The 21,019-nt window shown below is 52.9% G+C and overlaps 1 protein-coding gene across 1 annotated transcript in view; it reads left to right on the top strand.

Moving 5' to 3' along the window:
• Positions 1 to 17,485, top strand: part of Scara3 (scavenger receptor class A member 3) — a 33,788-nt gene extending 16,303 nt beyond the window's left edge. The window contains exons 2-6 of the mRNA XM_026398912.2: positions 405 to 503; positions 1,675 to 1,794; positions 4,251 to 4,349; positions 5,581 to 6,624; positions 15,651 to 17,485. Of these exons, the coding sequence (XP_026254697.1) occupies positions 405 to 503; positions 1,675 to 1,794; positions 4,251 to 4,349; positions 5,581 to 6,624; positions 15,651 to 16,102 (1,814 nt within the window). The 3' untranslated portion in view covers positions 16,103 to 17,485. The remainder of the gene's footprint in view (positions 1 to 404; positions 504 to 1,674; positions 1,795 to 4,250; positions 4,350 to 5,580; positions 6,625 to 15,650) is intronic.
• The last annotated feature ends 3,534 nt before the right edge of the window (positions 17,486 to 21,019 follow it).

Below are 21,019 nucleotides of genomic sequence, written 5' to 3'. Positions count from 1 at the left end.
GGAGAAGAGGAATTCTGTTTCCCTCACCACGTGTCAGGGCACGAGAGGACACTGAGCCCTGTCAATCAACCAGCTCTTATTTCTTCTTCCTCCACTCCCAGGGGTCTGAGCAAGATGCAGATAGAATAAGTCATGGCGCTGGCCCAGGGGTCTTTCCCAGCCCCCGGGAGATAGGGAGAACCCTCATCCAGCGGGGTGGGACACCAGCTCCCCAGCTGCCTAAGTCTTAACTCTGTGCCCCTTTTCTTGGTTTAACTCAGGACACCTGGAGTTCAGGTGGGCTGGCTTGGACCCAGGCGTACAGTGGGCAAGGGCTGCAGGGACAGGTGCTGAATGGGCTGTTGGAGAGGGATGAGTGTGGCTTAGGGTGCAGCCTGGGTCTGATGGCACTGGTTCCACCGCAGTGAGGTCGGCTGGTGGCGACGGGGATGCGTTGTGTGTTACCGAAGAGGAACTGGCTGGTGAAGACGAGGACATGCCGTCCTTCCCGTGCACCCAAGAGGGTAAGAGCTCTGAGGGCTGTCCCTCCTCCTCTCTGGACTGAGAGTCCCTGCGCATCTCCAGGATGGTGAGTGGCTTGTCTCACTAGATGGCTTCAAAATCCTGGCTCTCGTTGCCTTACCACTTACTGGAGAGTGGAGGGCAGAGCCGCGTGGCCCTGGACTGAGCAATATGGACGAAGCCAGCATTTGGCACAAGTGCCATCTGTCTCCTATGCTCCTGAGCCCTGTCACGGACCTCACACTCTATCCAGATCAGGGGACTCTGTGCCCCAATTGTCCCCTCCATGGTCTCCCATGCTATTTGCGTTGATGTTTGGAGTAGGGCCCTTGGTGGCTTTCGGTGTGGATTAGAGCTCTCGTTCTCCACCTTGGCTGTGTTCTGTGATCGGCCAGCAATGCCTGACACTGCTTCTCACAAACGCAGGTTTCTTTTAGTCTGGATTGTGCACAGGTGGCACCAGGATTGTCAGTCATTTCTGGTACTCATCCTGCGCAGACGAAGTGGAGTTCACCTTGGGAGTCCAGTCAGGGCCATCCCCACCTCCAGTTGGGCACTGGGCACCTGCCGGAGTTTCCAGGAAGGTCTGGCTCCCTCCTCCCTCCACACCAGCCACCTAACTGGTAGACTGTCCGTATCTGTTTGGCTTCCAGAGGAACTGCTGGTACCTGCCCAGTTTGGGGACTAATGACCAATGTTCTTATTTGCCGGGGGCTCAGGGGTTTCCCAGGGGGAGGGGCTTTTAGTTCTAAAATGGAAACAGACTCTGCAAGGAGATACCATGACAGGAGAGTTTGGGTGCTAAAACCTAGAAGGTCCAGGGCAGAAGGGGACAAGCTGGTCACCCAGGAGTACCACAAGACCGCCAGAGCCACTGAAGAGGGTAGAGGCGTTTCCCCATCCCAGAGCTGAATGAAGACACCATAGAGAGAGAGAGAATGTCCACGGTGATGGAGGGTGTCCTTGGAAGACCCTGACCCTGTCTCCTCTATTCCAGAAAGTTCTAGGACCTGGAGAAATGTGGTGAAGCCCGTAGAGAATGAGAGTGGGGACTCCCCTGTGGGCCTCGTTTGACAGGGGATGAGACAGGCCAGAGCAGGAATGTGGAACTGACCCTCCCCTTCCAGCCTCGGCCCCTGGCCTAAGCCACTGTCCTCCTTCTGTCCCCCCCAGGTCGGCCAGGACCCCGCTGCAGCCGCTGCCAGAAGAACCTGTCTTTGCACACGTCGGTGCGGATTCTGTACCTCTTCCTGGCTCTGCTCCTGGTGGCCGTGGCTGTGCTGGCCTCTCTGGGTGAGTCCAGGTTCCCCATCCCAGGCTACAGGAATCCAGCACCAAACTCTCTCCCATGAGGGCAAGCCCCTAACACCTGTAGCCCAGGCCCCAGAATCAGCATCTTTCTGACTAGGAAATCTTAATGTCTGCTCCACCTGGAGACTGGCCCCTAATTTCTGGTCTGAATGGCCTGGAGCAAGGCCCTCCCCTGCTCAGGGCCCCTCCTTCCCCATGGTAAATGAGGTGGGAGGATGCGATCAGCGGTCTCCATGTCAGCTCCTTGTTAGAATGACCTGGGAGCTTTAAAAATTACTGATGCCTGGGCCCTGTCCTGGGAAACGTGACCAACCCAGTACCATTCAACTCTCCAGATGGCTCTGTTGTATATATAGGGTTGAGATCACTGGATCAGGGACTCTTAAGTCCCTTTCCTGGTCTGTGTGAGTGTTTCTCAAAGGGGGTTGGACGCCCGCCTCCTGCATCAAGATCACCCCCAGCATTCACTAGAATCCAAATGCCTGGGTCTTACAACAGGCCTACTAAACCAGAGCCCTGCAGGTGAGGCCTAGGGAGCTGAAGTTTGGTGCTTCTCATGTGTACTATAGTCCGTGACTGCGGTGGCTGGCCCAGGGGACAGTGTGTGGCCAGGTTCAGGTAACCACGCCTTCTGGATGCTCATCACAATTTAAGGTAAATTGATTGAGAGAAATTCGGTGGTGTCTCACTACAACGCCTTTCCCCTCTTCACTTCAGACTTTGAAAAAAACAGGCTCCGGTAGGTTTGTTTCAATCTTCTAGACAACAGGGACAAGGCTACGAGTGGGGAGGGGGAAGGGAGGCAGCAAGGGTGTCCTCACTCTGGGTGCCAACGCTGAGAGTGAGGACCTCCCTGGGAGGGGCACCGGGTCCTATCCCTGATTGGGGACATTGGGTAACCAAGATTCTTGACTTGAAGACAATAAATCAAAAAAGTAAGGAAAACAGTGAACACGTCGATATATAAATGACAAAGTGTGAATTGTGCAAAGAGGGGGATAAATTACATGGAGTGAGCCCTTGGCTGCTGGCTTGGCAGTAGACTTCATGAAGCACCAGAATAGGAATCGAAGTCATTCAGTGTCTACACCATCGCTCCTCCAGCTATACAGGGGTTCTCGATTGAGGGGAGGCTCAAATGGAATAATAACTGCTGAAAACTGAAAAATACAAGCCTATGTAACAGAAATGATTATTCCTAGGCTCTCTCACATGCCACTGTCACTGAGTAAATGTCTTGACCTCTCTGAGATATGCAATGCTAAGTCGAGTCCAGGGATACCAAATAATTAGAAATCACAGAATTTGGGAGCTGATGAGAGTCTTAGAAGTCAACTAGCTCTACATGTTTTATTTTCTAGATGATTAAATTGAGCTCTGGAGAGGTTGTCCAAAATCACCCAACAAATTTTATACCAATCTGGGTCTAGCAGCTGTTTTATCTGGCTCTTTAGGCAGGGCTAATGTCATTCCCCCACACTTGATTTCGGAACATCTGTGGGAAGCATCCTGTCTATCTCCAGTCCAACCTGCACCCCACGTCACTGCCAGGCCCCTCCAAGCTGCTGCTAGAGAATGACTGGCATCCTAATGCTGCTGAGGTAGCCTGACCCGGCCAGCTTCATGCCTTCAGGAGGGTTCCAGGTTGCCCTGGGGTGTAGAGTGGTAGAAGTTTTTATGGAGGACAATTTGGCAACTTCTACCAAGGACTTAAAAATGTTAATGTCCTTTGACCCTGTGATTCTATTTCTATCACTTTATGCTAAGAGAAATCATATGCACACAGCCATCGTATATGAGGATGCTTCTAGGATCAAGCTTTACTCATATTCACAGATCCAGTTGAATTTATAAGCTCAGAAGACAAGGTACCTTAAGTGTACCCAGCATGAGGAGATATTTGTCACTGTTATTCCGTTTACATAGAAGACCATGCAGACTCTAAAAGGAATGATTCTGAAGTGACTTACGCCTTGATGGAAAAATGCCCATGACATGTTACCAATAAGGGGCGAGTAAGAGAAAATAGATGGAATATTCAGAACATCCCAATTTTGCTTGTTTTCTAAAACACTATTTATCTATGTAGATGTATGATGCATGTTGATGTAAACACAGCTACAAGAAATACACAGAGATATTGCTGCAGCAATTTCTGAGTGCAGTATTAAGAATAACTTTCATTTTTTCTGAAATTTCCCTATTCTATTATATGAACAAGTCCTATTTCTAAAACCTGGGGTGGGGGCATGAAATATTTTTTTAAAGGAATGTGTTTCAAACTTTTTTAATCTTAAGCACCTTCCCTTACTGGGAAGCCTCCTAGGAGAAGGGTGGATGGTGTTGCTTGCAGAGGGCTGATAAAAATACCTTCTCAACCAATGAGCACTGTTTCTCTGATCCAAGACTCTGCCCCCATTTCTCATGTTTCCCTATAGTTTTTAGGAAAGTGGATTCTCTCTCAGAAGACATCTCCCTGGTCCAGTCCATTTATGACAAGAAGCTTGTGTCAATGCAGGAAAACCTTCGAGGACTGGGTGAGCATGTAGTGCACAGCTGTGCTGATCATGTTGGACCAGGCTCATGGGGTGACAGGTCCCTCCCTCTGTGCCATGGGCTTGGTTCCAGGCAGGCTTTGCCAAACTTCTGGGCACAAGACCAGGACAGCCACGGCTCCTCTCCCCTCTGAAGAAGGCTGCTTCCTGGCTTCGCCTAGGACTACAGAGGGGTGTTCTGCATGGGCAGATCTAGCCAGAGTCTAAGGTACAGAAGGAAGCCAAGTGTAGTCCACTCCCAAAATATCCTCACTCGGGGCCATGATTTGTGTGTGTGTGTGGTGCTGGGAATTGAACCCAGGGTCTCACATATACCAGCAAGTACTATGCCACTGAAAGACATCCCCAGCTCCCTAAAATGATTTTTAAGGCCTTTCAAAGCCCCCTTACCTGTCAGCCCCTCCTCATCTCTGCCTTAAGCCATAGCACAATTCCTGATGCTCTTTATCCCCAGCTTTAGCCAGGAACGTCCTGAGAGAAGGAAAGCAAAGGAGCCATGATGGAATGTTTTAAAGGTGGTATGCAGCCAGGTGTGGTGGTGCACAGGTGTAATCCCAGCGACTTGGGAGGCTGAGGCAAGGGGATCACAAGTTCAAGGCTAGCTTTGGCAACTTAGCAAGACCCTGTCTCAAAATAAAAAATAAAAAGGGCTGGCATTGTAGCTCAGTCGTAGAACACCCCTGGGTCCAACCCTAGTACTGCCAACATAAATAAATAAAAATACAAGTGGCATGCTCTGATGCAGATGGAAAGTCCTGGTCTGCCACTAACTGGCTGAGTGCTATCTGGCAAGCCACCTTTCTGTGCCCCATTCCTCATGAGTCACGAGGCGAAAATCCCCGCTCTATCTTCCCACAAACATATTGTGAGAGGGTCGAATAATGGATAAAAAAAAAAAAAACTGAAGAAATTTTAAAATAAAGTACAAAAAGGAGGTTCCTGGCCACCTCAGAGAAAGCCACTACGATCTATTCTTGAGAATGTGGTGGTGGAGTGGAGAAAACATCCTGAATCTTTCATTTCAGATCCTATGATTAAGGGTATTTGGTAAAAAATGAAATTCCATTGAGATGGCAAGGCTTTCTAGAAGGATTTCAAAGCAAACTTAGGAAAGGAAGCCCCTTGCCGAGTCATTATTCTCTGAAATGTTTAAAGCAGCACCATTGTCCCATGGTTCTTCAGCAACTCAAAATGTTGTCCCTTTCTCCTGAAGACCCGAAAGCTCTGAACAACTGCTCTTTCTGCCACGAGGCTGGGCAGCTGGGGCAAGAGATCAGGAGACTTCAGGAAGAGCTGGAGGGCCTTCAGAAGATGCTTCTGGCCCAGGAAGTCCAACTGGACCAGACCTCGCAGGCCCATGAACTGCTCTCCACCACCAGCAACCAAATCTCCCAGGAGATGGGCGGTTGCTCCTTCTCTGTCCACCAAGTCAACCAGTCTCTGGGGCTCTTCCTGTCACAGGTGAGGGGCTGGCAGGCCACCACCACTGGCCTGGACCTCTCTCTGAAGGACCTCACCCAGGAGTGCTATGATGTCAAGGCTGCTGTGCACCAGATGAACTTCACCGTGGGGCAGAACTCTGAGTGGATCCACGGGATCCAGCGCAAGACGGACGAGGAGACCCTCACCCTCCAGAAGATTGTCACCGACTGGCAGAACTACACCCGGCTCTTCGGCGGCCTGCGCACCACCTCTGCCAAGACTGGAGAAGTGGTCAAGAACATTCAGGCCACCCTGGGGGCCTCCTCGCAGCGCATCAGCCAGAATTCCGAGAGCATGCATGACCTGGTGCTGCAGGTCATGGGCTTGCGGCTGCAGCTGGACAACATCTCATCCTTCCTGGACGACCATGAGGAGAACATGCATGACCTCCAGTACCACACTCGCTATGCCCAGAACCGCACGGTGGAGAGGTTCGAGTCACTGGAGGGTCGCATGACATCCCACGAGATTGAAATCGGCACCATCTTCACCAACATCAATGCCACCGACAACCACGTGCACAGCATGCTCAAGTACCTCGACGACGTGCGGCTCTCCTGCACACTGGGCTTCCACACGCACGCCGAGGAGCTCTACTACCTGAACAAGTCTGTCTCCCTCATGCTGGGCACCACGGACCTGCTCCGGGAGCGCTTCAGCCTGCTCAGCGCCCGGCTGGACTTCAACGTCCGCAACCTCTCCATGATCGTGGAGGAGATGAAGGCTGTGGACACGCAGCACGGGGCAATCCTTCGCAATGTCACCATCCTGCGAGGTAAGAGGCAGGTCAGGCAGGGCTGCTGCCAAGCTCTCAAGGGCCTTTCTGATCTTGCACCTGGTTTTAGGCTAAAATCCTGGCAGGCTGGCACAATCCTGTAGCACGTGCCTAAGGCAGCGGGCAGCTTAGGAACTATCCTTGCAAAACTCTTTTGTAAAGTTTTGGTGGCTTCTAACTTTGCTTATCATACAAACTTGGGTTTTTATATTTGTATTTGTTTAATTGGGCCCATTAGAGAAATAGGCAGGCCTTGGCTTTCAGAAACGGTCTGCTTCCGTCTTTTTCCTTTCCCACTCTCTCATTAATGCCCTCATCTGCCCATCCAGCTACCAGAACCAATAGCATGTAGATTATAAATATGATAGATGGATGGATGGATAGATAGACAGATATTATAAGCAATTGGTTTATGTGATTTTGGAGGCTGACAAGTGCATAATCTGCAGAGCTGATGTCCCAGTTGGAAAGCTGTAAGGCAGAAAATTCTCTTACTGAAGGGAGAGTCAGTTTTTAGTTCTACTCAGGCCTTCAACTGCTTGGGTGAGGCTCACCCATATTAGGGAAAGCGATCTGTCTCGCTCAGTCTTTCAATTTACATGTCAATCTTATCCAAAATCACTCACACAGAAATACCCGAATTGATGTTTGACCAAATATCCAGGCTTCCCACGTTTCAGTAAGTTTGACACTTAAAATTAACCATGACAAGTCCATCCCTTGAGCCAAATGCCATGGTACATGCTTGTAATCCTAGCTACTTGGGAGGCTGAGGCAGGAGGATCCCAAGTTCAAGGCAGCCTGGGCAATTTAACAAGACCCTGTCTCAAAATTTAAAAAATAAATAAATAAAAAGGACCAGGGATATAGGTCAGTGGTAAAATACACCTGGGTTCAATCACCAGCACCAAAAAAAATTTTAAAAAAGGTCATTGCTTGTCAATTTGGCAGCCATACACATTTCCTGAGATCAGCACACTTAATAGCCAAAAAAAGACAATAGCAAGGTCGTACTTCTATGTACCGTGAAACAACTATCCTGTGTACAACCCAAAAACACCCTAGTCCTTTCCCCAGAAGAAGAGTGATTTTTACTTTTCTCTTCACATCCCATAACTCAAATACTATGATGTGAAGTTAACAACATTTAAATGCTACGATATGAAGTCAATGAAACAACATCTGCAGTGGAAGTCCCCACCTGGTTAAGCCTATAAAAATCCACTCTTCTTCTCCAAGATCCAGCTGTCCTCTGCACAGGGAAATGAGAGTGAGTGGGGCCACAGTGGGCATCAGCGCCCCTTCGCCCTCCCAGTCCTTCCTGTGGCCTCCGCAGTGCAGCGTTGCCTTTGGTGCATCCTTTCCTTGGTGGAGACAGCGGTAAAGGCCTTCACTTGGTTTTTCCCACCACAAGAGCCCTCGCTCCCTGGCCAGGGAGCCAGCCTGGGGGTTCTGCCAACTCTGGGTGTATCTATGCCAACTGCACACCCTGAAACTGGACGTGGTGGGAAATCACAGGACGGGTCTAGGGTCCACGGACCCCACGGTGAGTTAGACACGAGACAACAGGAGACCCCCCCTTCATTCCACCAATCTAGATTGAAGACCACCCAACCTCCAACAGCCTCTACTCTGACTCGGGGGCCACAGTGATGTTTTGGGTTGCCTGGAATCGGCATCAGCTCAGAGCTAGGGTCCCGAAGTCCCGCCCAGTGTGTGTAAGTCTAAAATAACAAAGCCACTTGGACAGTCCAGTCTCCTAGCCTTTGTCTCTTTCCTCCACAGTATCCAGGGCAGGTCTGGCACTTCTAACCCATTTCCTAGGGGTCACCTTTTGGTCCATGCTTCAGACAGGTCCAGCTCACCAGCAAACCTGTTAGAGTCCTTTCTAACTCCTTGGGTGTCCCCAGGCAAGGAGTGGACCCAGGACTCAAATCCAAGGCTGCCCAAGATCCTTGAGTGGCCTTCCACTCAAAGTCACACACTCCAAAAACAGGCAAGGGAACAAGACGTGCTTCCCAGTACAGATGGTCTCATGTGGTTCCTTCAGTGACTCTGGTCCTCTTTCCACCAAACCCCAGCAGACTGACTCCTTCTCCTAGGCACTGAACCCTCAGACTGCCCTTAGATTCATATTGAAAAGACTCCTAAATTGAGTTCCCCTACACCAGGAACCCAGATAACTCCTTGATTCCATCCCCAGAAGGGTTTGTCTCTGTGGGAAATTTCAGCAGATCTTGGTTCTAGAGAACAGGAGAAGTAGGCGCTGTGACCTGGTGGTTCTAAATGTCTTGGCCCCGTCATCCAGGGAGCTCCAAGAGGGAGGCAGAGGACCTCAGGATCCCAGACAACTCTCCTCTCCACAAAACTCAGGCTTAGCACCAACCTTTCTGACCCGCTGGTTCTCTTTGGCCATTTAGTTCCAAATCTGTGTTGACTTCCTTTTATACCATTGCGCATTTCTTCTGCCACTAGGGCTAAGTTTTTCTTTGATTTAGACTAGTGAGATATATATATGTAGAGAGAGAGATCCTGTTTTTGCTCATTGTTATTTTTATTTTTGCAACTAAGCCAGATACTGAGTATTTTGATGGAAACTGAAACCTTCGCACAGTACTTTGCCTAAAGGGTGTATCTCTGTGGCCTCTAAGGAGCCATGTTCCAGTGAAGGCGTCAGTCGACAGTTCTTATGGACGATAAAGACCTTTTGCACACTTTGTTACATATCAGCCTCACAATGACCCAATACAGTGCTCTCCCAGCAACTGTGGTTTCAGTTGTTCACAGTCAATAGCAGTTCGAGAGAGAGAGAGAGAGAGAGAGAGAGAGAGAGAGAGAGAGAAATTTCTTATTTTAAGAGAGAGAGACCACAGTGATATAGCTTTTATTATAGTACCTTGGTTATAGTTGTCTTGTTTTATTAGTTATTGTTGTTGCTCTCTTCCTGGTTTATAATCTAAACTTCACCGTGGGTATAGTTGTATGGGAAGAAACAGTGTGTATAGATTTCCGTATCATCCCTGGTTTCAGGCTTGTAGAACACGCCCTCTGCAGAAAAGAGGGGACTACCGGGCAGTAGAAAGACAGAGGTTGGTGTCTCTGTTTCATAGGAAGGCAGGTGAGAGCGGGAGGAGGTGGTTGAGGAATGAGCCAAGGTCACCATGACCCCTCACTGTAGTTCTTAGACGCACACGTCCGTTGCTTACCCAGAAAGGGAGATGCTGGGAGCTTAAGGCTGCACACACCCAGAGACATTTCCGCTCAGGTCCTGCTCAGGTGCAGATTGGAGAAGGAGACAGTACTGAGGACTGACAGGGGAATGGCCTTGCAGATTTACAGTGGGTTCTGTCCTGACCGTGGCAGAGTTCTCATCAGAGGGCCTCCTCTTAGCCTGAGAGCAAAGTGGGACATCTCAGCTCCACGGGACCCTCACTTCAGCCTCTGAGCAATTATTCAAGTGGCGTCTATCACCCAACATACCTCCTGGTCATCAACCTCACCATATGTAAAATTTCCCACATATGAAAAAAAAAGTTCATGGTCACAATGCACATCCCATCCCACAGGGACCTGGTCACTTATTCATTCACCCCCTGGGCGCCCCCTGCCAGAGCTGCACTGCTGACTAGAATGAAAGGAGAACATGACAGTGGCCTCAGGCAACAAGGGAGGTGCCGAGTGCTGTTGAAGGGGAGGAGCCTGGCTTCTAATTTGCTCTGGGTCTCTAGGCAGAGTCACGCCACCTGTCTGGACCTCTGCTCTTTGTCATCTGTAAATGAAGGGGTAGGACCAGTGGGTCTCTGAGACGGATTCCAGCTTTAATCCCAAGCCTCCTCGGACTCACCAGAAAACCCCTGGTGCTCCCAGGGAGTCTGTCCTCTAGAGCCTTTGTCTCTTCTACTCTGCAGGGTCACTTCTGTGTCTGTGCTACACAGTATCTAAGCTAGGACTGTCCTTTGGGAATTGAAGAGGAAACCCATCACCTCTCCTTAACCGAGCCACCTGAGGCACAGCTTTGGCTATTTTCAACACCTTTTCTTCCACCACAAATAGGAATATTAATTCCTGCCATGCCTATTCTCCCTGGGGTGTTTGCAAGGATCACTGGCAACAATGAGCTTGAACAAGGTCCTATAAACTAAGAAAGGGTGTCCTAGTGCGAGGGGTTGATAGGAAGCAAAATTGTTTGATGGCACAGGCTCTTTGTTCTACTCAGGAACACCCAGCTGAGTGCATGGCCTCCGGAAGGTACTCAAGAAAAGTTGGCTTGATAAATCAATCAATAAAAATATGAACACAGGATAGAAGCCAGAGTGGTCAGGAGGGGCGAGGTGCGGAGGGATTACATTTGCAAACAGTTTCCGTAGCCTCCGCCTCCACCCACTGCCACACCCCGAGGGCCCAGGAGTTTGCATGTTGAGAAGGAAAAGCAGAGTGGCCCCCTCTTTCTGTTGTTGGAGGCAGGAGCTGTGGCCAGATGTCAGGGAAGAGAGGCTGGGAAGCCACTGGGAGCTCTGCTCAGCACCTCAGCCTGACAGCTGAACCCTTTGTTGGACGTCTCCGCCTCTCTGCCCAGACCAGTCACCAGCCCCAGAAGCCTTGGGGGAAAGCCGCCACGGGGATGTCAGGGGATGTCAGGGTGGCTTCAGCGAGCCCCTTCTCCTGTATCTCAGCCTTTGGTGTCTCCAGGGCCCTCAGAAAGCTGCTTCGGCTTTTCCCTCACCCTCCTGGCTGCTGTTGGTGGGAGGTTTAGTGGGTCACAAACCCGTCCATCTAGGCAGGGGTGCCAGTCCACAACAGCTCTTCGGATCTCCTTAGGTGACCAGAGCCAGGACCAAGAATCCCTGGCCCAGGCCAATATTCTCACGAAACAGGGGCCTGAGCCCAGCCACCAGTGTGCTACCTCCAGAGCTGGCACTCCAGCCTGGCCCCCCACGTCCGGGCCAGGACGCCTTCCACTGGCCAGTCCTCACTTTTCTAGTTCCTTCTACCCTGGGAAGCTGACCGGTTACCTCTGACTGTGAGAGGCACTAGGGGGTCCTCCTGCCCATGCTCCAACCCACCCATGGGTGAGCAGTGTCAGTATCTTGAGAAACTGGATACTCTGGCTGCTCCCCGCGGCCCCTTCCCACCCAGAGTGCAGACCACAGACTGACCACCCTACTCATCTCAGACATGCAGTCACTTGTGGCTGGACCCTAATGGGCCTGACAGCCTAATTACAGCCTGTGGCTTCCTGCGTAATTATGGGCCTCCCCAGGACTCCAGAGGGCTCTAGTGCCCTGTCCCCGCTCACACCTCAGCCACCATTGCCGGAGTTTCCTCCTTGGCCCGAAAAGTCTCCCCTCTGCTGAGAGTGGCAGCCAACCCTCCCTGCCTCACCCTCACCCCATTTCCTACCACTGGAAGGGGCAGGGGCACTGTCCTGGAGATGGCCTTGGTCAGCCTGCAGCCGCTTCCCTGCCCCCTGTGCTAACTTCAGGTTGTCGACTTTGTCCCCAGACAGACCAGATCCCAAGCTTTACAATTCTCATAACTCATGACTGTCCAGAGGGGCAGCAGGGGACCTGCCTTCTGAGTGCCCTTCCCACTCCACAGGGACCACTCAACACTCTTCAGAGCAAGGCTTTGGGGCCCTCTCCCTCCTCCAGGAAGCTCCCAGACTGGTCGTCCTGGTCCTGGGAGGCTGGGAGAGGCCCAGGGGTCACTGCCACAGTGAGGAGGGGCAGGGGGGAGACAGCGGGGTCATAGGGGAAGGATCCTGGGCCTCAGAGCCTCCCAGGCCCGGGTGGCATCCTGGCTCCACAACATCTGGTTAGGGGTCTTGGGCAAGTTCCCACCTTGTGCACAGTGGTTTATCACCTCTAAAGTGACAACCACCACCTAATGCCAGCCACACCACACACTGAGTTGACAAATGCTGACAAATATTAGCTTGTTTCACAACCCTTTCCTTCCCGTGTCTGAACCACGGGCACCTGTCAGGAGCCCATGCAGATGCCCAGCCCTGACCACCTCCCTCCACTTGATCTCCTTGATATCCAGTTTCTCAAGACCCACCCCCTTCGGGTGCTCAGAGATGGGGTCAGCAGTGGCATCCATAGCTGGGCAATCCATACCTGGGGCAATGAAGTGAGTACTGTGACCGAGACTTCTGCCAAAGATCCAGCAGGAGAGCATGGGCATTTGGTTCTCCTCAAAGACAATATGGAACTGCCCTAGAAAGAGGAGCCTAAGAGGGGCTGGTTGGGGGAAGAGGGGTGTGTCTCTGCCTTTTCTCCTCTGCTGCTGGTGTGGAGACCTTTAAAAGCCCTCATTCCCAGCCACTATGTCCCTTGGACCAGGAAGGAGAGGTCACCCACCAAAGATGGTGGCATCAGCAGGAATGGGCCCTAGGGAGAGCATGAGGGATGTCAGCTGGTCCTGGGGAGAGGCGAGGCATCCTCGTCAAGATGAGACTGCTCAGGCTGGAGGTGGGTTGTGGCCGCTTCCACCCAGAGGTCAAGGGCAGAGAGCATGGAGAACCAGGGAGCTGGGGCAGGTCCTAGCGGAACCCCAGTTCCCAGGGCAGGCAGAGGACAAGCCCAAAGAAGCCACTGTGGAGGAGCAGGGGCAGAGGCAGGGGAGAGTGCCCAGTCAGAGAGGGAAGGCTGGAGGGGGGGAGAGAGAGCTACAGCGACACATGTAGACTGCTAAGGGTGACCCTCAGTGGCACTGACTCATATGTTAAGGTGTATGAAGTGCAACACAATTGTGCTAATTATATTACGTGTAACTTAATTGTGTGTATTAAGTGCAACTCATGGGGAGTCTCGATTGCATTAAGTGCAATTCTCAACTGCACTCTGTTTTGGAATGGGGAGGGACTTCACCGGCCCCCACCCTCGCATAGCCTCACGGGCCTCACTGCCTCTGAATGGCTCTCTGCTTTTCCAAACCTCAGCTGGCCCAGGTGCCAGGAGGAGAGTTAAGATGAAGACAGCAGCCGTGGCTTTGCCAGTTGCCAGCAAGGTCTGCCAGCTGAGGGAGGCAGCCCCTTGAGGGCATCTGCCTGTGCCCATTGCTCTAGCTGCCAGGGGCTCACTGGGCACCAGAGGGCAGGTCCTGCCTCCTGTCCTCTCCAAGGTGAGATGGGGCCATCTACCGCCAGTTGCCCCCAACCCTCAGCCAACCAATAACTGAATCTCAGCCTCTGCTGCTGGCGTACCACAAGAGCCCGCCATGCAGGCCCACATCCTCATGGTAGGCGGTGGCAGAGAACAGGCACGAAGGTTTGTGCTGGCTCTGGTGGGGCTGGCTCTGTCTGAGCTCTGATTTCCAGGGTCGGTCCTAATAGAGGACAGTATTCACTGATGCTGTTCCACACGGAAGGGTGTGTGGGAAGGATGCAGAAGAGGAAACCAGAGAGGCGGAAGAGAGGGTGAGGACGCAGAGGGACAGCCCAGAGAGAGGCTGCTGCTCCAGGAAGCTTGCCCTGAAGCTCCAGCCTCTTTTCTGAGCTCTTGAGGCCACTACATCTGAATCTTGGGCTGACACATAGAGAGAGAAGCCACAGTGCAGTGATTGCCAAAGCGAGGTTCCTCTCTGGTGGCCGCTGCTAGATTCTGGAGCCCCAGAAAGACAGTGTGGGCCATGACTCGCACCCCTACCCTAGGCACAGAGCCTCTCATGCAGTCCAGAAAACTCAGTAATATGCTCGAAGAGGGTGGTCCCCCAGGCAGCTGTGGACCCCTGCCACATGACTGGCCCTGGCCTGGGGCCTGGGGAAGAAGGACTCACGGCCTTCCTTGTGGAGCCACACATAAGGGGCACCCATGCCATGGGTGAGATGACCACATGTTCTTCCAGCTGAAGGTTAGCACCTCTCAGAGCTGTGCCAACCTGAGGACACACCGCAGAAAGGGACTGCCACTCTGCCCAGGCACGTTAGAATGCCCCAGGAGCACAAAGAGAATTGTCTAGCTGCATGAGGATGGCCTCTGTGCAGAACAGCTTCAGCCATCACTAGACCAGGGCCCAGGGCAGAGCTGCTTCTCCTGTGGTCTGTGCAAGGGTCAGTGGGTTGGGTTTATGGGGGCTGTGGATTTCAAGGCTCCATGATCACTCTGTTCCTGTAGAATCCTATAAGTTGAAAAAATTGGGTATTTTTTAGTTATACATGACAGTAAAATGTATTTATGTTAGCATGGATATAAATCCTCTAGCTAAATGGAATCTAGTCCAAACCTTTCATTCAAGAGAGGAGTCAACTGAAGCCCAGGGAGTGAAGTGATACCCCCATGGCTTCCTGAGTGGAAAGTGGACCGCGGGTGGCCTCTTAGGGGAAGGGATGATGAACGCTGCGAGCCGGGAGCTCTCCAAGTTGCCAAAATCCAGTTCTGTGGCAACGGGGGCCTCTCCATCCTGGTGGATGTCACCTTCTGCCTGCCGCCTCCCCGTCTCGCGCTCCCCGGCCTCTTTGGTTTCCTCTTCTGCATCCTTCCCACACACTCTGCGTCCTCACCCTCTCTGGGACTCTCCTGCTCCTCATGCCTTACTTTCTTGGTTTCTCCTCCCTGTGACCAGACGCCAACCCTTTTCCCAGTTGCATGAGAGGCCATGGGGTTGGGTCAGGGGGTGGGGACAGCAGGCAAAACCACAGGAGGTGTCGAAGGCCAGACCAATCTCCAGAGCAGGACAGTCAACCCCAGACAACCGTGGCCTTTTCCCAGCACAGTCTGGTTCCTGTGGTCCCCAAGTGGAGTCTGGCTCTTGTGGTCCCTGTGCGGAGCCGCAGGAGGGCCTGGAAGTCACAATAAGGAGACTGGCCGTGCACCAGGCCTCGCTGGCCACCCTCACAGGTCATACGCGGAAGCTGCTGTTCTTATGCCCCCGCCACACAGTGGAGCGATGGCCTGAACGCCCAGCGGTGACAGCCCGGGCTGGGCTTCTTGTGACCCGCTCTGTCACTGTGCTCCACCCTGTTTGAGGGAACTGTGAGGACAGCTTCTCATGACTGACATGTCCCCTCTTCTCTCCCATCCCAGGTGTCCCCGGCCCTCCAGGACCCAGAGGACTCAAAGGAGATGTAGGCATGAAAGGACCTCTTGGCGGCAGAGGACCAAAAGGAGACCCTGGCAGCTTGGGCCCCCCTGGACCCCAGGGCCCTCAGGGACAACCTGGGGAGCCTGGACCTACAGGAGAAAGGGGGCCAGGTGGTCCACGAGGCTTCCCTGGCCTCAAAGGCTCAAAGGGCAGCTTTGGCAGTGGAGGTCCAAGGGGTCAGCCGGGCCCCAAAGGTGATGTGGGACCCCCAGGACCAGAGGGGCCTCCAGGGTCTCCAGGGCCTTCCGGGCCTCAGGGAAAACCAGGGATTGCAGGGAAGACAGGGTCCCCAGGCCAGCGGGGGGCTACGGGGCCGAAGGGTGAACCAGGGATCCAGGGTCCTCCCGGCCTACCTGGTCCCCCAGGCCCACCAGGAAGTCAGAGCCACTACTGAGAAGGGTCCCTGGCCCAGACATGGCCACAGCAGAAGGGGAAGAGAGCTCAGGGCAGCTCAAAAGCCACAGAAGATTGTGGTCCTTTGATTCTGATGTAGGGGTGTTCCCAGAGTTGATACTGCAGCTTTGGGCTCCCCAAAGTGACTGTACCATAGGAAAGCAGTGCCTGCACACACACACACACACACACACACACACACACACTTCCCTGCTGGCCAGGGTGGCCGACGGGGTTTCCCTGGCTAGGCAGGAGGAGAGGGCAGACAACCCCCTCTCCTGTGACTGGGCCTGCCAGGGATGTGGCTACCTCAGGAAGAAGGTCTTGAATCTATCTCTGAATGGTGACCAGCTCCCGTCTTTCCAGTGTCTTCACTCACGCAACCCAGTTCCCTGAGGCTCCCCCTGGTTGAAAAGACTCAGAAAATCTTTTGTGGGGCATTATAATTAAAACTCCAGAGACAAGGTGGGTTTGATGATAGCAAGCCCCTCCCCATAGTCACAGGGACAGAGTCATCAGGATGCTGCCCTGCCTTGCACAGGGCCCTGGGACTCTGCCCTCCCTGGCATCTTAAGGCCCTGCACACAGGGCCCCTGAAAAGATCAACTTTTTGTCGAGACAACTCCCTACTTCAATCTTGCCTCTGCTTCTCAGGAGCAGCCCAGAGGGAATCCAAACAGCAGTGCATCTGTAGGGAGGGAGACCAGCAGGCCCTGGAGCATTCTGCATCAATGCCACCCACTCCCTAGGAAGGCCTCAGAGCTAGAGAGGGAAGGCAGAGGCAGGCTTGAGGGTTCTCTCGGCAAAGCCACCCCCTGATCCACCCATGACTGGTGTGCCCTGTTGTCTATGGGGCACAGCTGTGGTGGCCAGGGACCAGGCTGCAGGAGGGCCCATCCCAATAACAGGGTGACTCTCGCCTCTCACATCCGACTTCTGCCTCCTGCCCCCAGCTGCACACGGACTTAGAAGCACTAGGCACTGGGACTCCGAAGGGCTGAGTCTCCTTTGAATAAGCAGCAAGGGGACTGGGTGTGGGAAGAGCCTGGACAGCTACCGGTGGCATCTTTGACGTCACCCCACATCCTCCATCAACCTCCTGCACACACTGGCAGAAGGCGACACTGGGAGTTGGTCAAACTCACTGTAAAGCTCCCTCCTCCTCATGTCAAGCAGATTCAGACACCCCTGGGTGGAGCATGGAGCTGTCTCCTCCCCAACGTTGCCTCAGAGACCTGCCCTCTTCCTGTCCAAGCCTACATGGCAGCTTCCTTGTTAATACAGATGTGCAACTGGTTTGTACCACCCGCCACCACCCCCCCACTGCCATGTAACTCTCCGTCTACATGATACTGCCACGCAACATGATATTACCGACCCAGTAAAGAGCTGTTTCCACAAGGGAGGTGTCTTCTAGTTCTTTCTGCCCAACCGGGGACACGATCTTTCAGGGCTTTTCTTCACATTGATCTTAGAAGGGTCCCACTGTGAACCTGGATCTAAACCCCTGGCCTCTCATTCTAGAGGTGCTGGGCTTTTTTTTGGGTGGGGGGAGAAGTTCCCAGTGGTTTTCAGGGGAGCCACCCCCAGAGGGCAGGAACCAAGCAGGGGTCCGTGAGCCCCGTGAGTCTTACAGCACGGCCCTGCAGCTCTTCGGCTGAGATGAAACTGGAAAGTAGGACAGCCCTGGACACCTGGGGGATTCCTCATCTTTCCCTCTTTTGTCTCTAAGACAAGGAGAGAGAAGAGAAAAGGAGGAAGAGACCAGGCCAGACCCGCCCCAAGAGGCCTGGGTCCACAGGTTCTGTGGGAACAGAGACCAGCTGGGCCCCTGGAAGTCCGCCAGGGCCTGCTCCAGGAAGATTTGTAAGGCACAGTAACCCCACTCACTAGCAGAACATAGTCTAGTGCCAACCAGGGCATGGGTCACTTTTTTTTTTTGGTGGTGGTGGTAGGGTGCTTAGTAGAGGAAGTGACAAAAAGGTAGAAGAACAGGGATGAGGCTGAATGGGGCCGCCATACACAGGTCTCCCACCCCCTCGGCCATCTGTGTGGCATGAAGGCCCCTCCCACCAGAACCTGAGATGTGTGGCACTGAGGGTCACTGTGTGCTTTGGGGGTCCTGGGTGAGTGAGGCCTGGAGCCCACCCACCTAGGGGAGAGGAGCACACAGTGAACCTGGCTCTCTACCTAGAGCAGGATGGAGAACAGGCCAGGGCTGGGTGGAAGGAGTCCTGGGGCAAGTCTGGCAGTGAGACTGGGAGGTCTGGGAAGGTGACCTCAGGTGGAGGCACAAGAACAAGCAGAACGTGCTGGTGGATTGAGCTCACAGCCCCAAGCGAACCTCCAGGGAACTCCAGGTTGTGGGTAGATGGAGAACTCTCCCAGGAGGAGCAGGAAAAGCTCCAGGGTGAGGCCAGCCAAAGTCCTAGAGTCAAACTGCTCCCAAAAGCTAGATCAAATCCAAGGGCCAAGTTTGGGGCCAGGAAGGAGACACAAGACCCCAAAGATCAAAACAGTAGATCTGAGAACATAAGAGCAAAGACATGAGAAAGACCCATGAGACCTGGGCAGTTGCCACTAACTTGTCCCTGGCTGTGTGGCTTGATCTAGGGACACAGAGCAGAGGAAGACACTGAACATACCTGTGCAGTCACAGGGGGCTCTTCAAGGTCCACCAAGGAAATAAAGAAGGGGCATTCCTGGGGTGACCACAGCAGGTGAACTCAGGACTACCGAAACGGAAGTCCCCTGAGTCCATGGTTAGCAGGAGGAGAGCTGTCAGCACTGACCGCTCTTCTCTTCACCCCAGAGGACTTGCTGGCCTCTCGTCTGTCTGTCAGTGACCACTGATCTCTGTGCACCTGTCTCTTTCCTGTGCCCAGCAGCTTCTGTTTGCACAAGGCCCAGTACAACAGGGCTACTGTTTGCCACCAGTGGACCTAGCCCTTCAATTACCAATTCCCAGTTCCATTACTAACCCCGCGTCAGTGTCTATCCTGATGCCGTGGGCTGCAGTCACAGAGGGGAAGGAGGAGGGAGTAGGGGATCCCGTTTATGGTAACTCATTCTCCTTGGTGTGTAGATGGCCACCTTCTCACATGGCACCAGGCGAACTTCCTCTGTCACCAGGCCACCCTCCTATCAGATTATGACTTCACTTAACCTTCATTACCTCCTAGAGACCATATTTCCAGATAACCGGGGGGTTCGGGCTTCATCCTATGAATCTTTGAGGACAGAATTCAACCTATAGCACCTGGAAATGGTCGACACTCCACAAACAACCGCCATTGTCCAGAGGACGCTCACTTCATGAATGTGAAGCTTCTCGAATCTCAGCGGGCACCACCGCTCTCCTCTGCAGATGAGGGCCAGAATGTGAGCCCCTGCACACCCTTATTCCCAAATGACCCCCGTACTGTGGGAGAGACCTGGTGGGTCGTCAGGCCTCACACCTTGGCTCCAAGTGAGAAGCCAAAGCCTGGGAAGGTTGAGGTGTGCATGCACACCCAGGACTTGATCTTCATGTCCCTGGCTCTGCTGCCACTCCAGCTCTCAGCCACCTCCCTGTGGGCTGGAACCATTAAACTGTTCCTGCTGCACATTCCCCAGGAAGGGCCCCCCCACCCCCAATCCTCTCTCTGTCCCACATCATCACAGAGTGTGGCCCTTTATGGATACCACTGAAACTCCAAAGAGCTGACCATGGGGCTTAGGGCGTGGGCAGTCAGATCCATACAGCCTGAAGCAAACTCTAGGAATCAATGCGTTCATCAATCTTTTGAGATGGATCTGATTTGCCTCAGAGTAGAAAACTAGTCCCCGATGGAGGTCCCTCAGTGGACATGGAAGAAGGATAGGTCTTGATTCTGCCCCGCTGGGCCCTTCATCCTGGGACCACAGGTCCTCTCGGACATTCAGTTTCTTCATCCGAGAACAGAAGAGTGGGTCAGTCTGACTCCACTGGGCCAGGCATGCTGCATTCTTGGTCCCACAATTCTAACAATTGTAACTGAGCATTTTTCCTCCTGCTCAGCTTGGTTGCTTTCCTGGAACTTGCCAGGGCCGGGGCAATAAAGTCTGAACCCAAACTGAAAGGTGATAGCTAGTGGAATTTCAGTCACTGGATTAGAAGCACAGACTGTCCTTGAGGCAGGTTTAATCCCCACCAGATTTGCAAAGCCCTGAAGTCATGCCTGGGCCTCCTCAGGGATACAAAGAGCTTCCTGGAAGTCAGAAGCCTCTGCACACCCATTCACCTCACCCCAGCTACCTTGCCATCTCTCCCTGCCCGCAGTGCAGGATGGGGCTGGGCAAACCTCCTGACCTCCCTCCAGCTCCTCTCCCCAGGGCCAGGGCTGAGCTGGCAACTTCTGCTGCGCCAGCCCTGGATACACCTGTCAAAATAGAGCCACAGGAGGGGAGAACTAGGAGCTGAAAAACATGATCTGACCACACTGAACTTTCCAGCAGGGCTGGGCTGGGCTAAGCTGGGAAAGGCCTGGCGTTCCGGAAAGCCTCATTTTAACCGTGGTTGAGCACTTTCCTGGAGATATTGCTTGACCTGCAGAAACCCAGGTCATTTGTTTTTCTTGCCTTGAGCTGTTCAGTCCTTTTGTTGTTTTTGAACACTTGCAAGTACAAAGTTCTGTGCTTGTTGTAGTCAGGGTACAAAAGCTGGTGCAGAAGTAGCCACCTGATAGGTATGACCACCCAAAACCTGTAAAAACACAGAGTGTGCATCTCCACCTGAGCCCACCAATTCAGTACAGAGATGGGGTGGGGTGGGGGGGATATGCACTTTACCCAAGTTCTCCCGCAAACTCAGATGCCCCATAAATTTGAGAACCACAGATATAGGAGACAAAGAAAGGAACATACAGGATTTTGATCTATGTGTATTATCTCTTTTTAT

The sequence above is a fragment of the Urocitellus parryii genome, chromosome 14 (assembly GCF_045843805.1).
Source record: "Urocitellus parryii isolate mUroPar1 chromosome 14, mUroPar1.hap1, whole genome shotgun sequence".
Classification (NCBI taxonomy): Eukaryota; Metazoa; Chordata; class Mammalia; order Rodentia; family Sciuridae; genus Urocitellus; species Urocitellus parryii.
Note: the sequence above shows the minus strand (reverse complement) of the source record. Positions and strands in the feature narration are given on the sequence as shown.